Source organism: Stegostoma tigrinum, chromosome 1 (assembly GCF_030684315.1).
Source record: "Stegostoma tigrinum isolate sSteTig4 chromosome 1, sSteTig4.hap1, whole genome shotgun sequence".
NCBI classification, from domain to species: domain Eukaryota; kingdom Metazoa; phylum Chordata; class Chondrichthyes; order Orectolobiformes; family Stegostomatidae; genus Stegostoma; species Stegostoma tigrinum.
In genome coordinates, this window is record NC_081354.1 from 139,840,931 (window position 1) to 139,861,934 (window position 21,004).

The 21,004-nt window shown below is 40.1% G+C and overlaps 1 protein-coding gene across 4 annotated transcripts in view; it reads right to left on the minus strand.

Annotated features, from left to right (window-relative positions):
- Positions 1 to 2,118: 2,118 nt before the first annotated feature.
- Positions 2,119 to 21,004, minus strand: part of tln1 (talin 1) — a 261,880-nt gene continuing 242,994 nt past the window's right edge. For all 4 annotated transcript variants that reach the window (XM_048541038.2, XM_048541019.2, XM_059649048.1 and 1 more), the window contains 8 exons: positions 18,786 to 18,893; positions 12,901 to 13,006; positions 9,300 to 9,424; positions 8,064 to 8,189; positions 7,221 to 7,283; positions 6,826 to 7,008; positions 4,160 to 4,288; positions 2,119 to 3,712 (listed from right to left, as the gene is read on the minus strand). In XM_048541038.2, the coding sequence (XP_048396995.1) occupies positions 3,581 to 3,712; positions 4,160 to 4,288; positions 6,826 to 7,008; positions 7,221 to 7,283; positions 8,064 to 8,189; positions 9,300 to 9,424; positions 12,901 to 13,006; positions 18,786 to 18,893 (972 nt within the window). In that variant the 3' untranslated portion in view covers positions 2,119 to 3,580. The remainder of the gene's footprint in view (positions 3,713 to 4,159; positions 4,289 to 6,825; positions 7,009 to 7,220; positions 7,284 to 8,063; positions 8,190 to 9,299; positions 9,425 to 12,900; positions 13,007 to 18,785; positions 18,894 to 21,004) is intronic.

Genomic DNA, 21,004 nt, shown 5'->3' on the forward strand with positions numbered 1-21,004 from the left:
ACACAGCAGGCCAAGCAGAAGAGCAGGAAGGCTGACGTTTCAGGCCCCAACCCTTCTTCAGACCGAACAGTCAGTCCTCAGAAAAGGGCTCACTTTTATCCTCCTCCACCCACACATGAACGAATACCGGTCACGCTTGGGCATCCAGCAGCTTTTCTTGTAGTGTTTCTTGCAGTCCCCGTAGGGAAAAGAACTGCGTCAGGAGATACCTACAGGAACACCATCAGAAAGATTCTACACGCCCCGACACACTCATCACACCACCCTACATCAAGAACATGTCAGAACTCAAGATTTCTACAACCGCTGGGCATCAGAATGGGGCACAAACCCACATCAACCCTACAAGTGCTCACCCGAACTAAAGACCCACTCCCTGCTGTGGACAGGACCAGTGTCATCTAAAAAATCCCCTGCAGTGACTGTGAGAAACACTACATCAGACAAACAGGAAGGAAACTAACAACAAAAGCACATGAACACCAACTGGCTACAAAAAGGCACGACCAATACTCACTCATCTCAATCCAGGTGGACGAGAACCACGACTTCGACTGAGACAACACCAAGATCCTGGGACAGACTAGGCAGAGACAAGCACGAGAATACCTGGAAGCATGGCACTCCACGAAGCAGGGTATTAATAAACACATTGAACTTGACCCCATATACATTCCACTACGGAGGAAACACGGAAGCGAGGCAAACCATCGCAACAGACCCCCCGAGTTTAAAAACCAGGTGGGAAACACACTGACGCTTCGTCAGAGGTTGCACTGAGGATGTTACCAGCACAGTAATGAAATGTCAGCGAGCCACTAACCTCAAATGCTAATTGGGTTAACCAGGCCAGCAGTACAGTCCACAACTTCAAAGTTTACAGATAACATTAGTTGTCGCTAAAGAAAAAAATGCAGCGGGTGAAACGTGTAGGTGCTATTTAGAAAATCAAAGGTAATATTTCAGGATGGAAGAAGAGGAGATAGAGGAAATGACAAGAAAGCCAAGGTATATCAATCTCCTTACTGGAGAACGGACGTTCTGGCTTTGCAGGCAGAGCAACCGCTGTTTACCAGACTAACTGCTGGGATGGCACGTTTGACATACAAAGGGAGGCTAGATCAGTTTGGACTACACTTTAGAGTTTAGAAGAGTGAAGGTAAGGGCGGGGGGGGGAGAGAGAAGAGAGAGTCGATGGTGGGGCGTTTGCGCAGAAGGATGGGATGGTAGTGGCAATCGCAATCATTTAGAAAGCCATAAAATTCTAATAGGATTAGGCAAAGTAAACACAGGAAGCATGTTCCTAATCACTGGGCAATCCTGAACCACGGGCACGGTTTGAGGATGCAGTGTAGGTCATTGTGGACTGAGATGAGGTGGAATTTCTTCACCCAAAGAGTGGTGAACCCTGTCGAATTCTCTGCCACAGCAAGTGGTTGAGGCAAAAACATTGAATGTTTTCAAGAAGGAGTTAGATAAAGTTCTTAGGGCTAAAGGGATCAAAAGGTATGGGGAGAAAGCAGAAACAGGATACTGAGTTGGATGATTAGCGATAATCATACTGCATGGTGGACAATGCTCAAAAGGACTGAATGGCCTTCTCCTGGTCTTATTTTCTATGCTAATGTAAATATATATTACCCATGTGGTTGTGGAGAAGCCTGATGTTTGTTTATCTTCCGTGGGGGGTGGCACCAAACTGGGTGGATAGCAGAGGCAGCAGGACAAGGCCCTATGAGGGCAGTCATTGCTTGATGAGTGCTTTGACATGATAGAAAGACAGAGTGTACAGTACAAGGTAATAAGATGGATAGACAAGACAGAATTATAGGAAATATGCATTATTGATGAGGGGTTGATTTTTACTTGAGATTGAAAATAAAAGTTTAATGTACACAGTTTTATTAGCATTTGTATGTTCCAATTCTCATCTAGGAGAGCACATTTCAAACTGACCACATTAAAAGCATAGCTGAATGAAAGGTGATAAATTTTAAGATGACAGTAGGAATTTTGATTGTCTGCATTAACAGGCCCTAGTGTCAAGTATGTAGTGGACTTTCTTAGGCACTCTCAAAGTAGTAAAATCAAGTTGAAAAAAGTGCACAAATTCCAAGCCATAGTGGAAATTTGACTTTATTAACCAAATAAATTGTAAAATAAAAACATAAGTAGCCATAAGTACTGGAAAGTTGGTTTTCATCAACTGTTATTAGAAGCATGTTGTATCAAAATAAAGTGTATTTAAAGGCAATGGAGCATAAGTAACAAAGTTATATTTGCAGGAATAATGTGAACAAGGCAAATTCTGCAAAATAGAAATAGACTTTGTATTTGAAGAATCCTAGAGAGGCCTACAATGTGCTTGCAGGAACCATGGAAACACAATGCATAACTGCCTAAAATTCCCATTAACGTAGAATGTAATCTTAATTACAAAAACACAATTTCTACCTGGAAAGATGCACACCATTAAGTACATACAATTACTTACGTTATTGCAATTAAGAAGTTCACTTACTTAAAACAACACAAATACAAGCACTTGAATGTAATGTGCCAAAACAAGAGAATGTGAAGGCTTACGCAAGAGGAGACCAAGAACACAAAGCTAGACGAATGAAGGCAAATAAAAGATTGAAGGAACATCTTCACTTTTTTTTGTCAAACTGCTAAATATGCCCCATTGAGCTTGCAGTTCAAGGTTTTCAGTTGTTAACTGTTATTATCTGGTATTAAATCAGATATAGGGAACACCTACGACTATCTTCAAAACAGAATAATTTTTTGGAGCTCAAAGTTTGAACTTTGAACTCTTAATGGAAAGATATTCCAATCTTTACTGGAAACAAAGCAATCCTAAACAAGCACTGTCTGATCGTAAGGCACCCTGCTGAAATACTGTCTTATTCATGTACATCTGATTAAAAAATAGAAAGTTAGAAAGTAACATTAACTTCCCCCAAAACACAGTATTTCCGACCCAATTTAAGGCAATATTACTATTTATAGGGAGTATTTTTCCATTATGGAATTTTAATGATATGTATCACCTAGTCTCTGTGGAGTTTAGAATTCATGAATGTGACTTACTGTTCTGGTTGTCCCACTTATTAACTCCCCATTTGCATTAGCTTTAAACCATTCACTATTGGGACACACAACTCTTCTGCAACATCTTTGGAATAATCAAATATACCTTCTGACTCCATATACTTAAAAAAGATATCATACATAGGCTTTACAGCAAATTTGCATCGATACTGCAACCAAACATTGCATTTTTCATACCAGTGCTGATGCACATGTACATACTAATCGTTCTGGTTATATTTGCTCTTGAGCACAGACATGTTAAACATGATTGAACATGCGCAGAACGATTATTTATAGGGTACAGAAAAAACATAGCAAGTGAATCGCCTATTGCACTGTTAGCGTACAGATTGCCAAGTTACAAAGGAACTTATTGCATGAACATTTTAGAAAGAATCTGGCCACACGTTCATTTATCTGGATCAGATCTTTAGCTGTAGATGCCTGGCTGAGATTAGCTGTTAGCTGTTTTAGTAGATTACAGTTAATTTTCCTCTTTGTCACAAAGTTCTGAAGGAAGGAATTTATATTGCTGCTGCCGAATTTGTGCTAGTTTCTTGCGGGCATCTTCAAGTTCTCTCTCTTTTCGCAGCATTTCTTCCTGGGCTGCAATAATCTGTTCAAGAAACAGACAAATATAATTCCTAGTAACACATCATAGTTACTTCCCATATAGATGCAATTTTTAATTTTACTCATTCTCAGGAGATGGATATTCTCTGGCAAGGATGCATTGACTGTCCACTTCTCCTCAACAATGCGATGACAACATGCTCACTGCGAAGTCGTTGTTGAGAACAATTAAGAGAGAGTCAACCATGCTGGTGTGACAATGGAACCATATCTAGGCTCAATTGGAAAAGCACAACAGACTTTTCCTAAAGGACAGTGATGAACTAGTTGGATTTTTAATATAGTCTGACTGCCTATTTGCTACTTTGCATCTGGAAAGTAATTGAACAGAATTCAAATTCTTGAAACTTCTTGACAGAATCTGAATGAATGGCCCTTGATTTGCTGGTCCAGTAGTAATACTACTGCCCACCTTAGTTTATTTACTCACCTGCGCAATGCCACCGACCATCTTACTCTTGACCACAACATTCTCCTCCTCTTGCTCATTGAATGCTGCAGCCTTCTGTGCAGCCTTCACCAGGTTGTCAGATGCTCTCTTCACAGCATTACCTGCAGTCTACAAAAACAAAAATGGTGTAGAATAAGAGTCAAAATGAAAATGCTAGCACAACATTGTTTCAATATTGGGGTAACATTGGGAGGGCTTCTACCTAATGGAGTTCCACAATAAATATTCCTGAACAGTAATTGTAATTAGCTGAAATAAACTGGCAATAAAACTATTCGTAATGTAAAATTATAGAAATACTATCCTGTAAAGTCAGATTCTAAAACCAAAACGTCAAAACATTAGGATTAAGTGAACATACTTTAGAAGCAATAGACCATTCAGCCCCTCAAGCCTGCTCTGACGTTAGTGATTATGCCTGATCCAATTAACTTCAAATCCACATTCCCACCTATGCCCCTCAAAGTCAAGCAAGGACTTGAAAGATGAAGTATATTCAAGGCTGAAATAGACAAATTTTTAACCAGTAAGGTAATTATGGATTTAATTTTAGGAGCAAAGGCAGTAAAGTGGAGTTGAGGATCATCAGATCAGCCATGATCTGATTGAATGGCAGAGCAGTGTCAATGGACTAAATGGCCTACTTCTGCTTGTGTCTTATAGGCTTATCATGAGTAGCTAAATTAACTCATAGCATTGTAGTACATGAACAATAGCTTTCCAAAGCTAACTGAGATTTGACATGAAGAACTGAAATTTTCCAAGTGCTTGACAGCATTGCGAGATTTTGGCTAATGATGGAATTTGAAAAACAATTGCATGTTGGGACATCCTGATCTTCTTGGCCTTTCTCTTGTGAGACTGACTAATTGTAGAACATGCTCTTACACTTTGTTGTTGTACCATTCTCTCAAATGGCCTTCATTCAAGTGACGACTTATCAAACAGTAATCTGAATGGTACCGACAAACCATTTTAAAAATAGTTAAGTCAAAGTAGTAACAGCAGTCACTGATCAGAAACTAACCAGTCCCTAACCAAGGGACATTGAGGTTAATTTCAGCCCTTCCTTCCACCATTAATGTTGGGAGTCCATAACAGAACATAGACCAGATATCAAACTGGGCCTTTTCAGTCTGAATGATTCAGTTCCATGCAATGTACTGTGCAATACAACATTTCTGTCATGAAGACACTCTGTTAAAATTGAGCAGACAGTGCTGTGTATTGCTTTACCATTTTCAAAGTAAAAAGTAGGGCATTTCGAAAGCAAAATACCCATTAGACCAAACACCAAAGGAAATATTTCTCATTTGACTAATTTATTGGAAAGATTGATTAAATATTTCAGGAGCAAAATAATTAGAAAATATAAAAAAGCATGAAAAAAGACAAAATTAAATAATGATAAGGAATTATCTGGGTTACTTAAGTGTTGAAAAAATCTGATTAAAATGAAAGCCAGAAGTTTAGAGGAAATCTACTTGAATATATTCAGAGAAAAATGAAGTCAAAAAGTTCCATTTATAAAAGAAACAAAAAAATTAGCGTGGCCACCAACATTTGGTTAAGTGAACATTAATGATGTATTTTCTAAATATTTAAGATATCGATATATTTCTATTCTATTTGAATGGAGTTGAATCAAAAAGTTTCTGCTGTTAAGTGATGAAGCTTATCCACAATTTCGGATGGCACTTGCCATTGTACTCTGTTGAAACCCTGAACAATGTTTTTCCTTTGCAACACAAGTTCTAACTTACTTCTTTCTAAAAGTTTCAAGTTTGGTGTCCTCCTTTTTGGAACATATAACAGTATAGGACAGGACAGGAACAGGCCCTTCAGCCCAACATATCTGTGTCAACCATGTTGTCATTCTAAACTAATCTAATCTGGCTGTACATGGTCCGTATCCCTCTATTCCTTGCCTGTTAATGTGTTTGGTTGTTCCTGCACATTGTCTTTTTTTCTACAAGGCAGAAGTGACTGCATTTCTCCAAACTTATCCCTGTAGACCCCAGTGACATCCTTAATACAAATTAGGCTCTGTTCTGATTTTTGAAAGTGGGTTCTAATTTGGTAAACTAATATTCAAAATGATGTTACAACATGGTTTCTGTCACACAGTAATTATGGCCATATCCAAATGGCTGTGACTCATTTGCAGAAGTGAACAATCTTTTGATTTTGTTCGTCCATTATTGGATCCACAGTGCTTAACCATATCTGCTCCATAAGCAATGCAACAAAACATAGAACAGTATACACAGTACAGGCCCTTCGGCCCACAATGTTGTGCTGACCTATTATCCTACTGAGATCAATCTACTCTGCATACCCTATGTGCCTATGCAAGAGTTGCTTAAAAGTCTAAATTATCTGACTCCACTACCACTTCTGGCAGCGCATTCCACACGTCCACCACTGAGTGAAGAACCTACCTCTGACATCTCCCCTATACCTTCCTCGATTATTCTCTATACAGAATATCAGTCTCTGCTCATCCTTCGTGAGGAGAGAGAAGCAGGGAGAAGAAAATGTGCATACATTTATGTGCCCCATTTGCATTAGCAGGCATGATATTTTAAAAATGTTTTTCTTGCATAAATGCAATTCAGTTCACATTACAGACACACATTATATACCTGGAGTCTCCTCATGGCCTCCGAATCCTGATCAGCTTTCACTTTGCAGGCCACTAACAGCTGAGCTGTTGATGCTGCCACCTGTTTGGCTGAAGAGATCAGCTTCTCCTCACTAGCGTGACCCTGAACCGCTGCATTGGCTGCTTCACACAAACCACTTGTAGCAGCAGCAACCCTTCGAGCCTGCAAGAACAAGAATTTTACTTAGCTCGCAGTCTGAAACAGAAACTGTGATTTGCATAATTTCCTCTAAATCAAATATTTATTTTAATATTAAAATATATTTACAGCAACAAAATGCAATATTGCCTCTGTTTTCAAAAATTATGCAGTCAGGTCACTGAAGAATTCATGTTCAAGTTGTTTTTTTAAGAATTGGAGAAGATTGTACTCACTGCTGAAATGAGGCCTTGGGACCACTGGCCATCGTCCACTGCATTTGCTGGTACAGCTCCAACCTATGGTGGTAAAGAAACACTTTGAAGATTTTAAAATCAGCCTGGTTGGACTTCTTGTGACATAACTGTGGAAGGTTCTACTTGAAGCCAGAGCTTTGGCAGGACACGAGCACTGTGCCGTAAGAGCCCTAACACTTGCTGCAACATTAGCCATCCAATTGCTTTTAGTTAATCATCTTACAATAAAATAACTTATTCAGGTGAGCACATCTAAAAGTAAAAGCCAAAAGAACTGCGGATGCTGTAAATCAGGAACAGAAATGAAGTTGCTGGAGAAGCTCAGCAGGTCTGGCAACATCTGTGGAGGAGAAAACAGAATTAACGTTTCGGATCCGCTGACCGGACCCAAAATGTTAACTGTTTTCTCCTTCACAGATGCTGCCAGACATTTAAAAGTCAACTTGGTGAAAACTAATACCCTTTCTAAACAAAAGTGGGAGGAATAGAAACTAAGTTAGCAACTAGTCTTTTTACAATAGTTAAAATAGTTTATTGAATCCAAAACAGATCTGGAGTTGGTTGGTCCTAATACTAGTGTTTAAACTATTTTACACATTACTATATCGACACAAAATTACTGAATTCTTAGAGAATACTTTATGTACTTTCCTGAAAAAAAACTACTTGGGATTTAAATAAAAAGGTGCCTCCCATTTTTAAAATTTCAATCTAACGCATATACTTTTTTTTGTTCACAGGCATTGTCAAATTGACTTGGAAGCAGGCACTAATGCATTGAGGAAAACTTGTAAAATAACGTGATACAGAGTTACTTCTTACCTTGCCTTGAGCCACAAGCTCTCTCTGAGCAGCAGATGCAGCTTTCACGAGGGCACTGGTCGCTGCTGCGATTGACTTGGCCGCCTCCAGGATCTGTTCTTCAAAGTTGAGACTTTCATCTGCTTGCTGTTGGACAAAAAAAAGTTACAAGATTAAATGTGAATGCAAAACATTGAAGAGCTACAATACTAATTGGCAGTAAATTGGTATACATCAAAACTCAAACAAACAAACTGACTATGAATTCAAGGGTAGCTGCGGAATTTACAACATTTATGCCAATATGTCATCTAAAGTCATGAGTCGATTGCAATCTACTGTTTACTACAAACTTGTTTGATACAGAGCGGAGTAGAAAATATTAAATGAAAAATAAATTATGTAGGTTCTCTAATAAACAAATTCAGAAACACTTAAAATGCTGTAAAGTCAAGAAACTGTACAAATATGTTTGATATATAGTTGAGTTTTAGTTAACAACCTAATATAGCAAACATATCAGACAGTCTCTTGTAACAGTATTTGCATAATGAAGGTTTTGGTCACACAATAATGATTATACTATATACATACTTGTTAAAATAATCTACTACGCAGAAATTGTACCTGGAGTTACTCTAAAGTCAGAACTGTACATTAGAATTCATACAAATTAAGTTAAAAAGCTTCTGTAATATCAAGGTCATAAGAATTACAGGCTTGAATAGTTTGAATGAGATCAATTTCAATTGCTGAGCAGTTGATCTCGTGTATTATCAGTACATTCCTATCTCTTCAGGTGGTTTTGAATTCTTGGTTATAAAGATCCTCAGGTCCACTGCAAATATGCAAGTATCAATAGCAAATGTAAAAGGTTATCTGGCTATAGGGAACATCAGAGTTAGGTCCAGTCCAGTACTCCCCTAACATCCGTGCACCTACTTGCAGTTCTCTCACTGGATAAAGATCACTATGTCATGGTCAATTCCAGCAGCCTTGGTACAACCTAGGCTGAAGTCCACTAACTCAAAAGATTGTGAATCAAACTCCATTTATGCAACTCAACTTCTCATTGAATAAATTCATTAAGATCGGCAGGAAGACCCAACGTAGTGACTTTGAAACAAAATTACTAGGAAAATCTCTTCACTGAAATAATGTACTATTCCATGTAGCAGAAATTGCTGACTAGATCAATAGGCCCAGGAGAAAAATATAATGCATTTTTTGTGTCATTCTCTTGGGGTTTTTTTTCACCTTGGGTTTAGCTCTTGGTTTCAGCTGTTCAAGTTTCTTGGCAGCTGCCTCAATAGCTGCAGCAGCTCTCAGCAACTCATTCTCAGCAATAACAGTTGGATCTTCAGGATTCACCCATTCTGTGCCTAAAGAATGTGAGGGGAAAAAAATGATCAACCAAGAGCATTTTCTTGTAATGTTTGCCACGTTCAATAGTCTTTTCTATATTTATATGCATAGTCTGACTGGCCTGAGTTCTCCAAGAAAACACAATGACCATTTAACAGTGATAATGGGAACTGCAGATGCTGGAGAATCCAAGATAATAAAATGTGAGGCTGGATGAACACAGCAGGCCCAGCAGCATCTCAGGAGCACAAAAGCTGACGTTTCAGGCCTAGACACTTCATCAGAGAGGGGTATGGGGTGAGGGTTCTGGAATAAATAGGGAGAGAGGGGGAGGCGGACCAAAGATGGAGAGTAAAGAAGATAGGTGGAGAGGAGAGTATAGGTGGGGAGGTAGGGAGGGGATAGGTCAGTCCAGGGAAGACGGACAGGTCAAGGAGGTGGGATGATGTTAGTAGGTAGGAGATGGAGGTGCGGCTTGGGGTGAGAGGAAGGGATGGGTGAGAGGAAGAACAGGTTAGGGAGGCAGAGACAGGTTGGACTGGTTTTGGGATGCAGTGGGTGGAGGGGAAGAGCTGGGCTGGTTGTGTGGTGCAGTGGGGGGAGGGGACGAACTGGGCTGGTTTTGGGATGCGGTGGGGGAAGGGGAGATTTTGAAGCTGGTGAAGTCCACATTGATACCATTGGGCTGCAGGGTTCCCAAGCGGAACATGAGTTGCTGTTCCTGCAACCTTCAGGTGGCATCATTGAGGCACTGCAGGAGGCCCATGACGGACATGTCATCTAAAGAATGGGAGGGGGGGAGTGGAAATGGTTTGCGACTCGGAGGTGCAGTTGTTTATTGCGAACCGAGCGGAGGTGTTCTGCAAAGCGGTCCCCAAGCCTCCGCTTGGTTTCCCCAATATAGAGGAAGCCACACCGGGTACAGTGGATGCAGTATACCACATTGGTAGATGTGCAGGCGAACCTCTGCTTAATGTGGAAAGTCATCTTGGGGCCTGGGATAGGGGTGAGGGAGGTGGTGTAGGGGAAAGTGTAGCATTTCCTGCGGTTGCAGGGGAAGGTGCCGGGTGTGGTGGGGTTGGAGGGCAGTGTGGAGCGAACAAGGGAGTCACGGAGATAGTGGTCTCTCCGGAAAGCAGACAGGGGGTGGGGATGGAAAAATGTCTTGGTTGGTGGGGTCGGATTGTAGATGGCGGAAGTGTCGGAGGATGATGCGTTGTATCTGGAGGTTGGTGGGGTGGTGTGTGAGAATGAGGGGATCCTCTTTGGGCAGTTGTGGCGGGGGCAGGGTGTGGGGGGGATGTGTTGCGGGAAATGCGGGAGACACGGTCAAGGGCGTTCTCGATCACTGTGGGGGGGCGGAAGCAAAATACCTGCCGTACTTAGTAATACTACCTGACATTGACCAACTTTGGCAGCACCATTCTAAATAGCAAGGAACTACGGTCCCAGAGACATGGGTGATCTGCATAACTAGACAATAGTGAAGGTCTGTTAGCCAGAAATGAAAGTCAAGATCATAACTCAACTTCTATCCAGTTTATGCTCCTGGGGGAGGAAAAAAGTGACCATTTTTGACAATGCACATTGGTTTGAGAGGATAATTATCCTGGTCTGCACCCTTTGCTTCCAACCTGTTACTGTGCACAGATCACATCAAAATGCAGAAAGTGCTCAAGTTAACCTATATACACATGACTCAAGGCTTTTATTTTTACCATTTGCAAAAATCTGGAGCATAAAATAGAAGCCATTATTATTTTTGAGAGTTTTTGGCTGAGAAAGTTCACCCAATTTATTAATTTGAAAATAAATATAACAAACAAATGAAGTTAATAATTTAATAATCAACCCAAATGATTATAGCATCAATGAAAGGGCATTTTCATTGCCTATAAAAGATTAGAAAAACTAAATAGAACACAATTGCTACATTTTAAGTGGTTAATATGAGTCATAGTAAACTCAGTACAGAACTGCCACAATCCACAACTAATGCAAACTCCGCAGCGCATTATCTACTTCAGCACATATTTTCCTACAGCATTTAGTGGCTACAGTAGGTTCACTGAAAAATTCCATATAAAGTCAGTCAGACATGTAGATCTCTAAAATGACGACATCATTACGAATTGTAAGCAGACATATCTTGGAAAGCTATCCAGCAGCTATCAAACTATCGGCCTTAAAATTTATCACATTAATTCAGCACAAAAGAATTTCTGGTGTATAAATTTCCTTCCTATGTGTTTTGAACTACTGCACAACTGTAGGATGTTAATTTTGTCATTTTGAAGTGTACCCAACCCAATTCTTTCAATTTGCCAAAATGAATGACTGATGTTCAAGTCTAAATTGAGTTCAAATTAATGATAGACTGTTTTATTTCATTTACTTGTTCAAATATAAATGTAACTGCAACAATGAAAGATTTCCTGAATAGACGATTAACTAATCAACTCAAATAAAAACTCTACGATAGCTTAATTTTATTTGAACACCCCAGTCATTTAAACAAAAAAATGAAGTGCTGATCTACCAGCACTTGTGGAAAGAGAAAGAGTTAATGTCTAGAGTTCAAGATGACTCTTCTTTGCAACTTGATGATTACCAGCAACTGCAATACTTTGCTTTTATTAGCATTCAGTTCAATGCTACTAAGTTTAATCAATTATCTAATTACTCCTTCACCTCCGTTTTCTGATATCAGAAATTTTTATTCATATTAGTATTGATTCTTGTCCCTACAACCGTCCTTGATCTCTTCGCTCATTAAATTATTTTATTTTCCTTCTTTTGTCCAATTTGCTCTGCCAACAGGGAAATACCAGAAACAAACAGGTACTTGGCAGAGATAACTGGGAGACTGCTTACACGATCAGGAATGGCTCGTAATTCTTCTGATGTCCTATTCCTTCTCAAAAAACATTTTCTGGCCCAGAGAGAGAAATTGTTGGTGGGGGCATGGACGGGGAAAGTGGCATCAGCGTACTGGCTAAGATGAACTTAATTTGACATGAAACAGTGTTTCAAAATGGAATATTTTTGGTCTTCAGTGAGCAGTACTACACAATGTAACATAAGAATTAGGAACTGGAATTCAGTCCATCAAGCCTGCTCTACCATTCAATAAGATCATGGTTGATCAGATCACAGCTTCAACTCCATTTATCTGTCTGCCTTCCCATAATGCTTAAAAACTTAATAACATACCTGCCATGAAAGTTGTTCCTTTTGTCGATAAGTGAAATATAAGTATTAGCTTTAAAACAGCTAAAAAGTTGGGCAGCTGCTCATGAGAATTATCTTCTATGTCATATTTTAAGGAGACTTGGGTATGAACTTTAGAACCCAACATAACCCAATATTAGATTTGATCCCTGGCCTTACTTGAGGCTATTTTTGATTTTCTCAGAAGGTGCTTTTCTTCATTCATGTCAATAATGAATCCTGGAACTCCAAGATTTAACTTGTGTGCAGAACACTTCCTTACCTTTCATGGCCTCTGCAGCCTGGATGAGCTCTGTGACAGAACCAGCCACACGTTTTGAATATGTTGCCAGCTGCTGTTTGAGATCTGTTGATGGCTTTTGAAGAATCTAGAAATGAGGCCAAAAATACTGAATGAAAGAGGAAAAGTAATTTAGAAATAAATATCAAGTTAGCTCAACATGTGTTGTTGGGAAAGTGTTAGAATCAATTATCTTGGAAGCAATCTCAGGATATTTGGAAAGTCAAAACGCTATCAGAGCCAGCATAGTTTTATGAAAGGCAAATTGTGTTTGATCAATTTGTTAAGAGTTCCTCGAAGATGTAACAAGCAAAGTGAATAGCAGGGATTCTGTAGATGTAATATATCTGGACTTCCAGAAGGTGTTTGATAAGGTGCCACACAAAAAGTTGGATCATATAAGGAATAGGGGTAATTTATTAGCTTGGATAGGTGACTGGCTGATGGACAGAAGACAGAAAGTTGGATAAATGTTTTTTTTTTCCGGATGAAAAAAGTAGTAACAAGTGGGGTGGCTTAGGGATCAGTCCCTGGATGCCCAGCTATTTATAGTCTACATTAACGACTTGGATACAGGGATAGAAGGCTCTATAAATTTGTGGGTGACAAAAATAGGCAGAACGGTAAATAGCAATGAGGAAATAAGAACTTTACAAATGGATGTAGATTGGTTAGGAGAGTGGGCCAAAACGTGGCAGATGGAGTTTATTGTGGTTAAATATGAGGTCATGCATTTTGGTCAGAAAAATGGGAAGGTGACTTATTATCTAAATGGGACAGACTTTGTGGCATGCAGTGCAGAGGGATTGGAGTGTCCTCGTTCATGAGTCTCAGAAGACTAGTCTGCAGGTACAGCAAAAAAATTTTTAAAAACGCAAATGGAATGTTGGCTTTTATAGTTAAAGGGATACAAAGCATTGGTAAGACTGCACCTGGAGTATTGTGCACAGTTTTGGTCCTCTCATTTGTGGAAGGATATGGTGGCACTGGAGGCAGTTCAGAGGAGGTTCACCAGATTGAACCCAGAGATGAGGGGTTTATCACATGGAGAGAGATTGAACAGTTTAAGTTTATCCTCTCTGAAATTTAGAAAAACGAGAAGAGATCAAATTGAGGGATTTGAGATGATAAAAGGCATCAATAACAGATGCGGAGCAGATGCTCCCTTCTGTGGAGCATTCTAAGATGAAGGTCATAGACTTAGAATAAGGGGTAGCAAATCTAGAACAGAATTGAGGAGAAACCACTTCTCCCAAAGGGTGGTGAATCTTTGGAGTTCATTACCCCAAAGTGTGGTGAATGCTGGGACAGTGAGTAAATTTGAGGAGTTAGACAGATTTTTACATTGGTAATTGGTTGAAGGGTTATGGGGAGAAGGCAGGAAAATAGGGGTGAGGAGCATGTCAGCCGTGATTGAATGGAAAAGCAGACTTGATCAGCTGAATGGCCTAATTCTGCCCTTTTTTGTGAATTTATATAGCAAGCTAAACAATATATATTTAACACTGTCATTCATGTTTACTCTAGACATTAGCATCTAATTTTATCGTTATCACAAATCTCCTTTCCCTTTTACAGTTTTGACAGGCTGACAACACCAAATTAGCAACTCTACTGTTTCTAAGTATTTTCAAATATATCAAGTGGAGCTGAAGAAAGACTACACAGGTTTGAGGGGAAGGATCATGATGGCTGTGCAATGACCTAGAAATTGCTTTGCAGAGCACCCATTTGGTATTTAAGGGTCTGTGCAGATCCCTGTGAGATCCCTACAGGGATTGCACAGATTTCCAGACAGAATTACACCACCCGTCTCATTGTAAAAGAACAAACATGTCATATTCCTCAACCGTGCCTGAAGATTATCTATTGATCTAATGGTTTGCTAAGGCAGTAAGTGCCTCCTTGGGCTGAACTCTGGTTAGTCAGCCCTAGGGATCACCAACAATGGTAAATATCATCTTGCTGAATGTACATAGCAAGTGCTACTCGCAATTTCACGTTTAACCATTCTCTTGATCACCATTGCAACGGACCCCAAAGGTAATGGGATAGTTTTCTCCCTAACTGCAAACGTTCTCTTCTGCATGGCAACTAACTGACACAAGTTGCATAAAAAAAGTTCCTTCCTGCAGTACTTTTCTGAAGTAGCCGGTGGAAATAAAGAATTCAGTGAATGATAGAAGTCACCCAACAATTTTACAATGTGAATTTCACAAGATTATGATTCCTATTTCCTAATTATTGTCTCTGTTAAATAAAACCACAAAAGTAGGGTTGCAGATCAGCCCAATGTAACTTAGTGGAGGAACAAGGCTTGAAAAGCTAAGTGGTCTATTCCTATTCTTAGAAAATAACAATAAGTCTCTCAGACTAGATATATGGTAGAAACTGCAACATACTGCACATACAGAACATGCAAATTGCAAGAGATTAGAACACAAACATGCTGTAAGATATCTCAGCCCCCTCCACAAACCAATGCAGCTTATGCCAGTCCAAAGAAAAACACAAATGGATGTGCTAATAAATACAGGGGGGAGAAAGGAGAGCAATCATTTCTCTGCGGACACAAAGAGCTAATTCATGGGAGTTAAATTATATGCTCATGTCATATTAGCTGCTTCTTCGAAGGAAGTTCTCATTTGGGCAGCACAGTGGCCAGCACCGCTGCCTCAGAGCACCAGTGACCTGGGTTCAAGTCCACCCTCAGGCAACTGTCTATGGAGTCTGCACATTCTCCCCTTGTCTACGTGGTTTTCCTCTGGGTGCTCCGGTTTCCTCCCACAGTCCAAAGAGGTGCAGGCTGGGTGGATTGGCCATGATAAATTGCCCAGAGTGTTCAGGGATGTTCAGATTAGGTGGGTTATAGGGAGAACGGGTCTGGGTGGGATGTTTTGAGGGTCGGCGTGAACTTGTTGGGCCAAAGGGCCTGTTTCCACACAGTAGGGATTCTATGAAACTATGAATTCCAGAATCAAAACCTTAAATTGGCTAATAACAGTATTCTCTCACTTCTACAAAAACTCAGTCATGGCTATAGCAAGTACCATATGCCCTTGTTGTACATCTGAAAATATGTTTAGTAGGAAGGTAAACAAATCAAATATTCCCTAGAGCAACATGTTATTGCAAATGAATGACCTGGCAAAAATCATTTGTTCTTTTCTGTTCAACTATTTGGTCGTGGAACTCGCTGTCCTCAGAATAGCTCATATCAGGTTGCCACCATGATGTAGCCTGTTTCATCAAGACATCATGCTGTGTGAGATCATTAGTTTTCAAAGTGGTAAGTAGGGCCCAGGTTAGAACTTTTATAACACCAATAGAGGGTGGTATAGCAACCATGAATCTGCACATATTTGGCAACACTGGAAGTCTGCTATTTCACAGTTCATCACAGCAGCTGTAGCTCTGTCTATAAGAAGGAATCATTCCATATTTTTTTTTTTTAAGTTCACTACATTTGGACAAACCCATGCATAACATTCAAACTCAGCCAGGCTATTTAATGGTTCTATGACGTAGGGTACTCACCGGCTTTGAAATAAAGTGAAGGAATAAGTATGAAATGCAGGAGGGAAAAGAGACAGAAGTAATTCACCAAAAACAAAATAGGACAAGGCAACAAAATGTCAGAAGAAACTCTTCTAAACAGACAAATCAGGAGATTTCAGGTTTCATTTCTAAATGATGTTCAATTTTACAATGAAGAGAGCCGGGGGAATGAGTGGCCTCAAATCCTCAAACCCTGCTTCCTGTAAAGACTCCATTCCATTCTCCCAGTTCCTCCACCTCTGCCACATATGTTCTAAATGAGGCCAATTTTGACAAGGAAGCCTCTGAAATTCCACTTTCTTCTTCAACTGAGGATTCCCCAGTTCTGCCGTTTACAGGGCCTTCAGCCAGCTCCAACCCAACTTTCACACTTCTACCCTCACCCCTTCTCTTTCCTCCTGCAACCCTGTTCCTCCTGTCCTTAACTATCACCCCACCAGCATCCACATCCAGAAGATCATCAGTTGCCATTTCCACCACGCTCAGCAAGAGGCCACCACTAGACCCACACACCCCTCTCCTCACTTGTCTGCCTTCTATAGGGACTGCTCCCTCTGGGACACCCGGTCCACTGTTCCTTCACTCCCAACACTGCCCCCAGAGCTCCAGGGCACCTTCCCTGTGATCACAGAAGCTGTAACAGTTGCCCATTTACCTCCTCCCTCCTCAGTATCGAAGCACCCAAACATAGCTTCCAAGTGAAGCACCAGTTTACCTGCACATCCCGCTATCAAGTCTACTGCATTTGCTGCTCACAATGTGTTGGGGGATACAAAGTGTAGACTGGGTGACCACTTCCCAGAACATCTACATTCTGCCTACAAAAAAGACCCGGAGCTTCCAGATGCCGGCCACTTTAACACTTTACCCGGTTCCCTAGTCAACATCCGTCTCTGTCTTGCTGCAGTGTTCCATTGAAGCTCAACGCAAGATGCAAGAACAACACCTCATTTTCTTGTTGGGGGAACCTGCAGCCCTCTGGACTCAACATAGTGTTAATAGTTTTGGTGCCTAAACTCTCCCATGTTCTAGCCCTCAACCCCAAGCCTTGTTATCACATAGTCTGCCATTGCACACTACCTATTGTTAGCCACTAACAGTCTCTATTAACAGCTATTTACTTTCCCAGTCAGATTGTTATCCAACTCTTTCGTTTAAGCAACTGTCTTCTCTCTATTTGGGCTCTATCCCCACCTATCCTTTACTTCTTATCCCCAACCCCACCCTATCTTCTGCATATAAACTGGTATTTTCTAGCTACAGCCAGTTCTGCGGGGTTCTGTTCACAGATGCAGCCAGACCTGCTGAGCTTTTCCAGCAATTTCTGTTTTTGTCTTGACTCCATTAGGCTCAGCCAAAATTAGGCAGAATCCCACTCCTGCTGTTTCCCAGCAAATGTTGAAAGTTGCTGAAGACCAGATTGAGCTCAGCTGTGATTAACATACAGTCAAATTACCAGTTAGTAACCACTGTTTACACTTAGGGATGGACAGTTGAATCCAGAGTGACCAATAACCACCAATCCAGATATTTACTGTGTACATCCAGCTCTACACCTTGTTATTTCAGATTCTCCAGCATCGGCATTTCCTACTATCTCAGAATCCAAATGATCATTACCTTCAACGGAGGTGGAGGGTTCAGATGGAGGGGACAAGTGGAGGAATAAGGAAGGGAGAAGAAAACAATCAAACAGATATTAAAGTCAAGGCTGCAGAAAAGCTACAGGAAATTTGCAGAATTACACCAGGGATGACAAACTTCAATTTTAGATAAAAACAGGAATGATTCTCCTCAGATAGTTAAGGGGAGATTTCAGAGTTGCTGAAAACTACGGAGGGGTTTCTATACAGCAAACAAAAAGTAAGTAAAGTATTCTAATAATAACAACATCATCTAAACCAGTGGATGCAAATTTAAAGGAAATCAGCAAAAGAACCAGAAGGATGAAGAGACTTACTTGTACACAGGGACTTCTTATAATCTGAAATGCATTGCCTCAAAGAGTGCTAGGAGCAGTAGTAATTTTAAGAAAGGAATCAGAAATATTTGCAAAAGAAATAATTACTACATAGATGCAGAATGCAGTTAACTGAACAGCTCTTTCAAAGAGGTGACACCAGACACTGAATAGCATCCTTTAATGTTGTACAATTTTATGAAAAAGCTTTCAAGAAAAAAAATTATACCTTGAAATTTTGATACTTTCACAAACAGAATAGAACAATCTGATGAATAAAAAGGTTTGCTCATTCATTTAATTGCAACTTAGACACTTATAACACAATATACATTTAATGATTACTTACAACAAGAACATGTTCCAGTAGAGCCAGGTACCCTTCAGAACATTCTTTGCCAAAACGAAGAGCTCTGGCCTGAACATCACTGGACACTTCTGGGTGATAGGCTGCTTGCTGTTAAAAAAAAAATGAAATAATAAGGGTTAATTAATTATCTGGCTTTGTTCTGACAGAAGTCTTTCATGGGCTCTTCATTTTCAGTTGTCACAAATTTATTTTACTCCGACATGAAAAACAAATCAGTATTACTGCAAAAGGGACTAGGTTAGGTTAGGTTGGGAAACTTGGTCAGCATGGATGCATTGGACTAAAGGGTCTGTTTTCACACTGTATGATTCTATGACCCAAAGTAGATTAGAAACATTTGCATCCATTCTGTTTGACTGGTTAGTTTTAAATTCATTCCCAATTATTAAAAGATGATAGGATACAAAATGCAATTGGCACCTGCTATAGCACCTGCAACACCTTTACTATCTAAAAGGACATAGGCAGCACACATACATGGGAACACCACAATCCTCAAGTTCCTCTCCAAGCCACTCACCATCCCAACCAGAACTAAATCACTGTTCCTTCAGTGTTACTGCAAAGGCATAGTGGATGTACCTAAACCCCAAAATTCAAGGTGGTGGTTCACCATCATCTTCTCAAAGGCAATTAGGGATGGATAGCAAATGCTCGTGCTCACGTCAGGAATAAATGAAAATAAACCTAATGCTGAATTGCATTTATGTAGATGAGAAGCAACACTTTCAAGTTTAATGGTTTCAGGTAAAAGATAGGAAGAGGACAAAATGTCACCAGACTGAAAAAACAATTGGTTTCATACTCTATCAAGTTGGTAGAAAAATTAAAACAAAAGTTGCTCAGAAATAACTCTTAATGTAAGAGTTTTGAAAATAAAGAATCTCATGCATTTATGAAAGAGTAATTACCTTTATTTTACTTCCATCTTGGACTTTTCTCTTACTTCATTCTAGGTAAGTGATGGGTGTCAATTTCATCATCTCAATCCTTCCTCTAACTGATCAAATTGGAGAACTAAGATATTTTCATCACCAGTTTCAATGCTGCTTAACAATAACCCAACACAAAACCATCTGTATCGGGGAAAACCAATAAAGGTGATATATTGTTTTGTCTACTGTCACAATTCTGAGGTTAAAATGGTTGTATGTTGGGACTGTGTTACTTTAAGGTAGAATGAAAAGAATGTCATCGGTTCTGAAGCCTACCTGACAGTAAGGCTGCGAGGTTTAATTGTTAGTGACTAAAGCCGTCACGATTGTTTTTCTGGGAAGGAGGTAGATATATTTACACTTGGACACAATGGCAGCAGTCTTTTAACAATGGCTAGACTGCAAGTCCCAGAAAAGCATAGAGAATGTTGAATTCTAAGCAGTTATGCTTTAAACTGTCCATTTAATTTCAAGATGAAATCTCATGTGAACTCAGCCACATTAGGGGCATTTAAACAGTCCTCGGATAAGCATATGGATGATGATGGGATAGTGTAGGGGGGTGGGCTTAGATTAGTTCACAGGCCGGCGCAACATAGAGGGCCGAAGGGCCTGTTCTGCGCTGTATTGTTCTATGTTCTACGATAATAGAGAGTCGGGTTCTAAAGGATAGCGAATGAGAAATTTCTACTCTGATATAATGTTAATGGAATTTGCATTGCCGCAGAGATGGGCTCTAAGAAGAGGTTTTCCCTGTACTGGATGTCTCAAACTCTCAAACAAAGAGCCTGCCGGGATCTGAGAGACTGATGCAACAAAGCGAGGCCTAAACTTTCCAAGCTTCACTGCAAGGAATGCTGGTAGCACTTAGATTGAGAAGACCAAATCTGTGAGGAGTTGAAATGAGGCTGAAAGATTTGTGTAGCTTGTACTAGAGGGAGAATCACCAAGAAATCTCCCCACAATGAACTACAAATCTAAAATTAGAAGTTACCAGGCTGAGAAAGGAAAGGAACTGAATCATTTTGGGTCCAGTTTGGGAAAACTGAATAACTACTTAAGGGACAAGGTCAAGTATGCCCATGATGTGGGTTTTCTGGTTGTGTTGCAAGTGAAACAGGTAACTTCCATCCTGTAGTTTAAAGTACAGGTTGCCTACAAAAAGTATGTTTGGTCAGTAGTGCTTAGAGTCTTTTGCATGATGTGCAAAACCTTGAGTAGTTTACTAGCCTCCTGCTCCAGTGATAATCATGAGGACACACC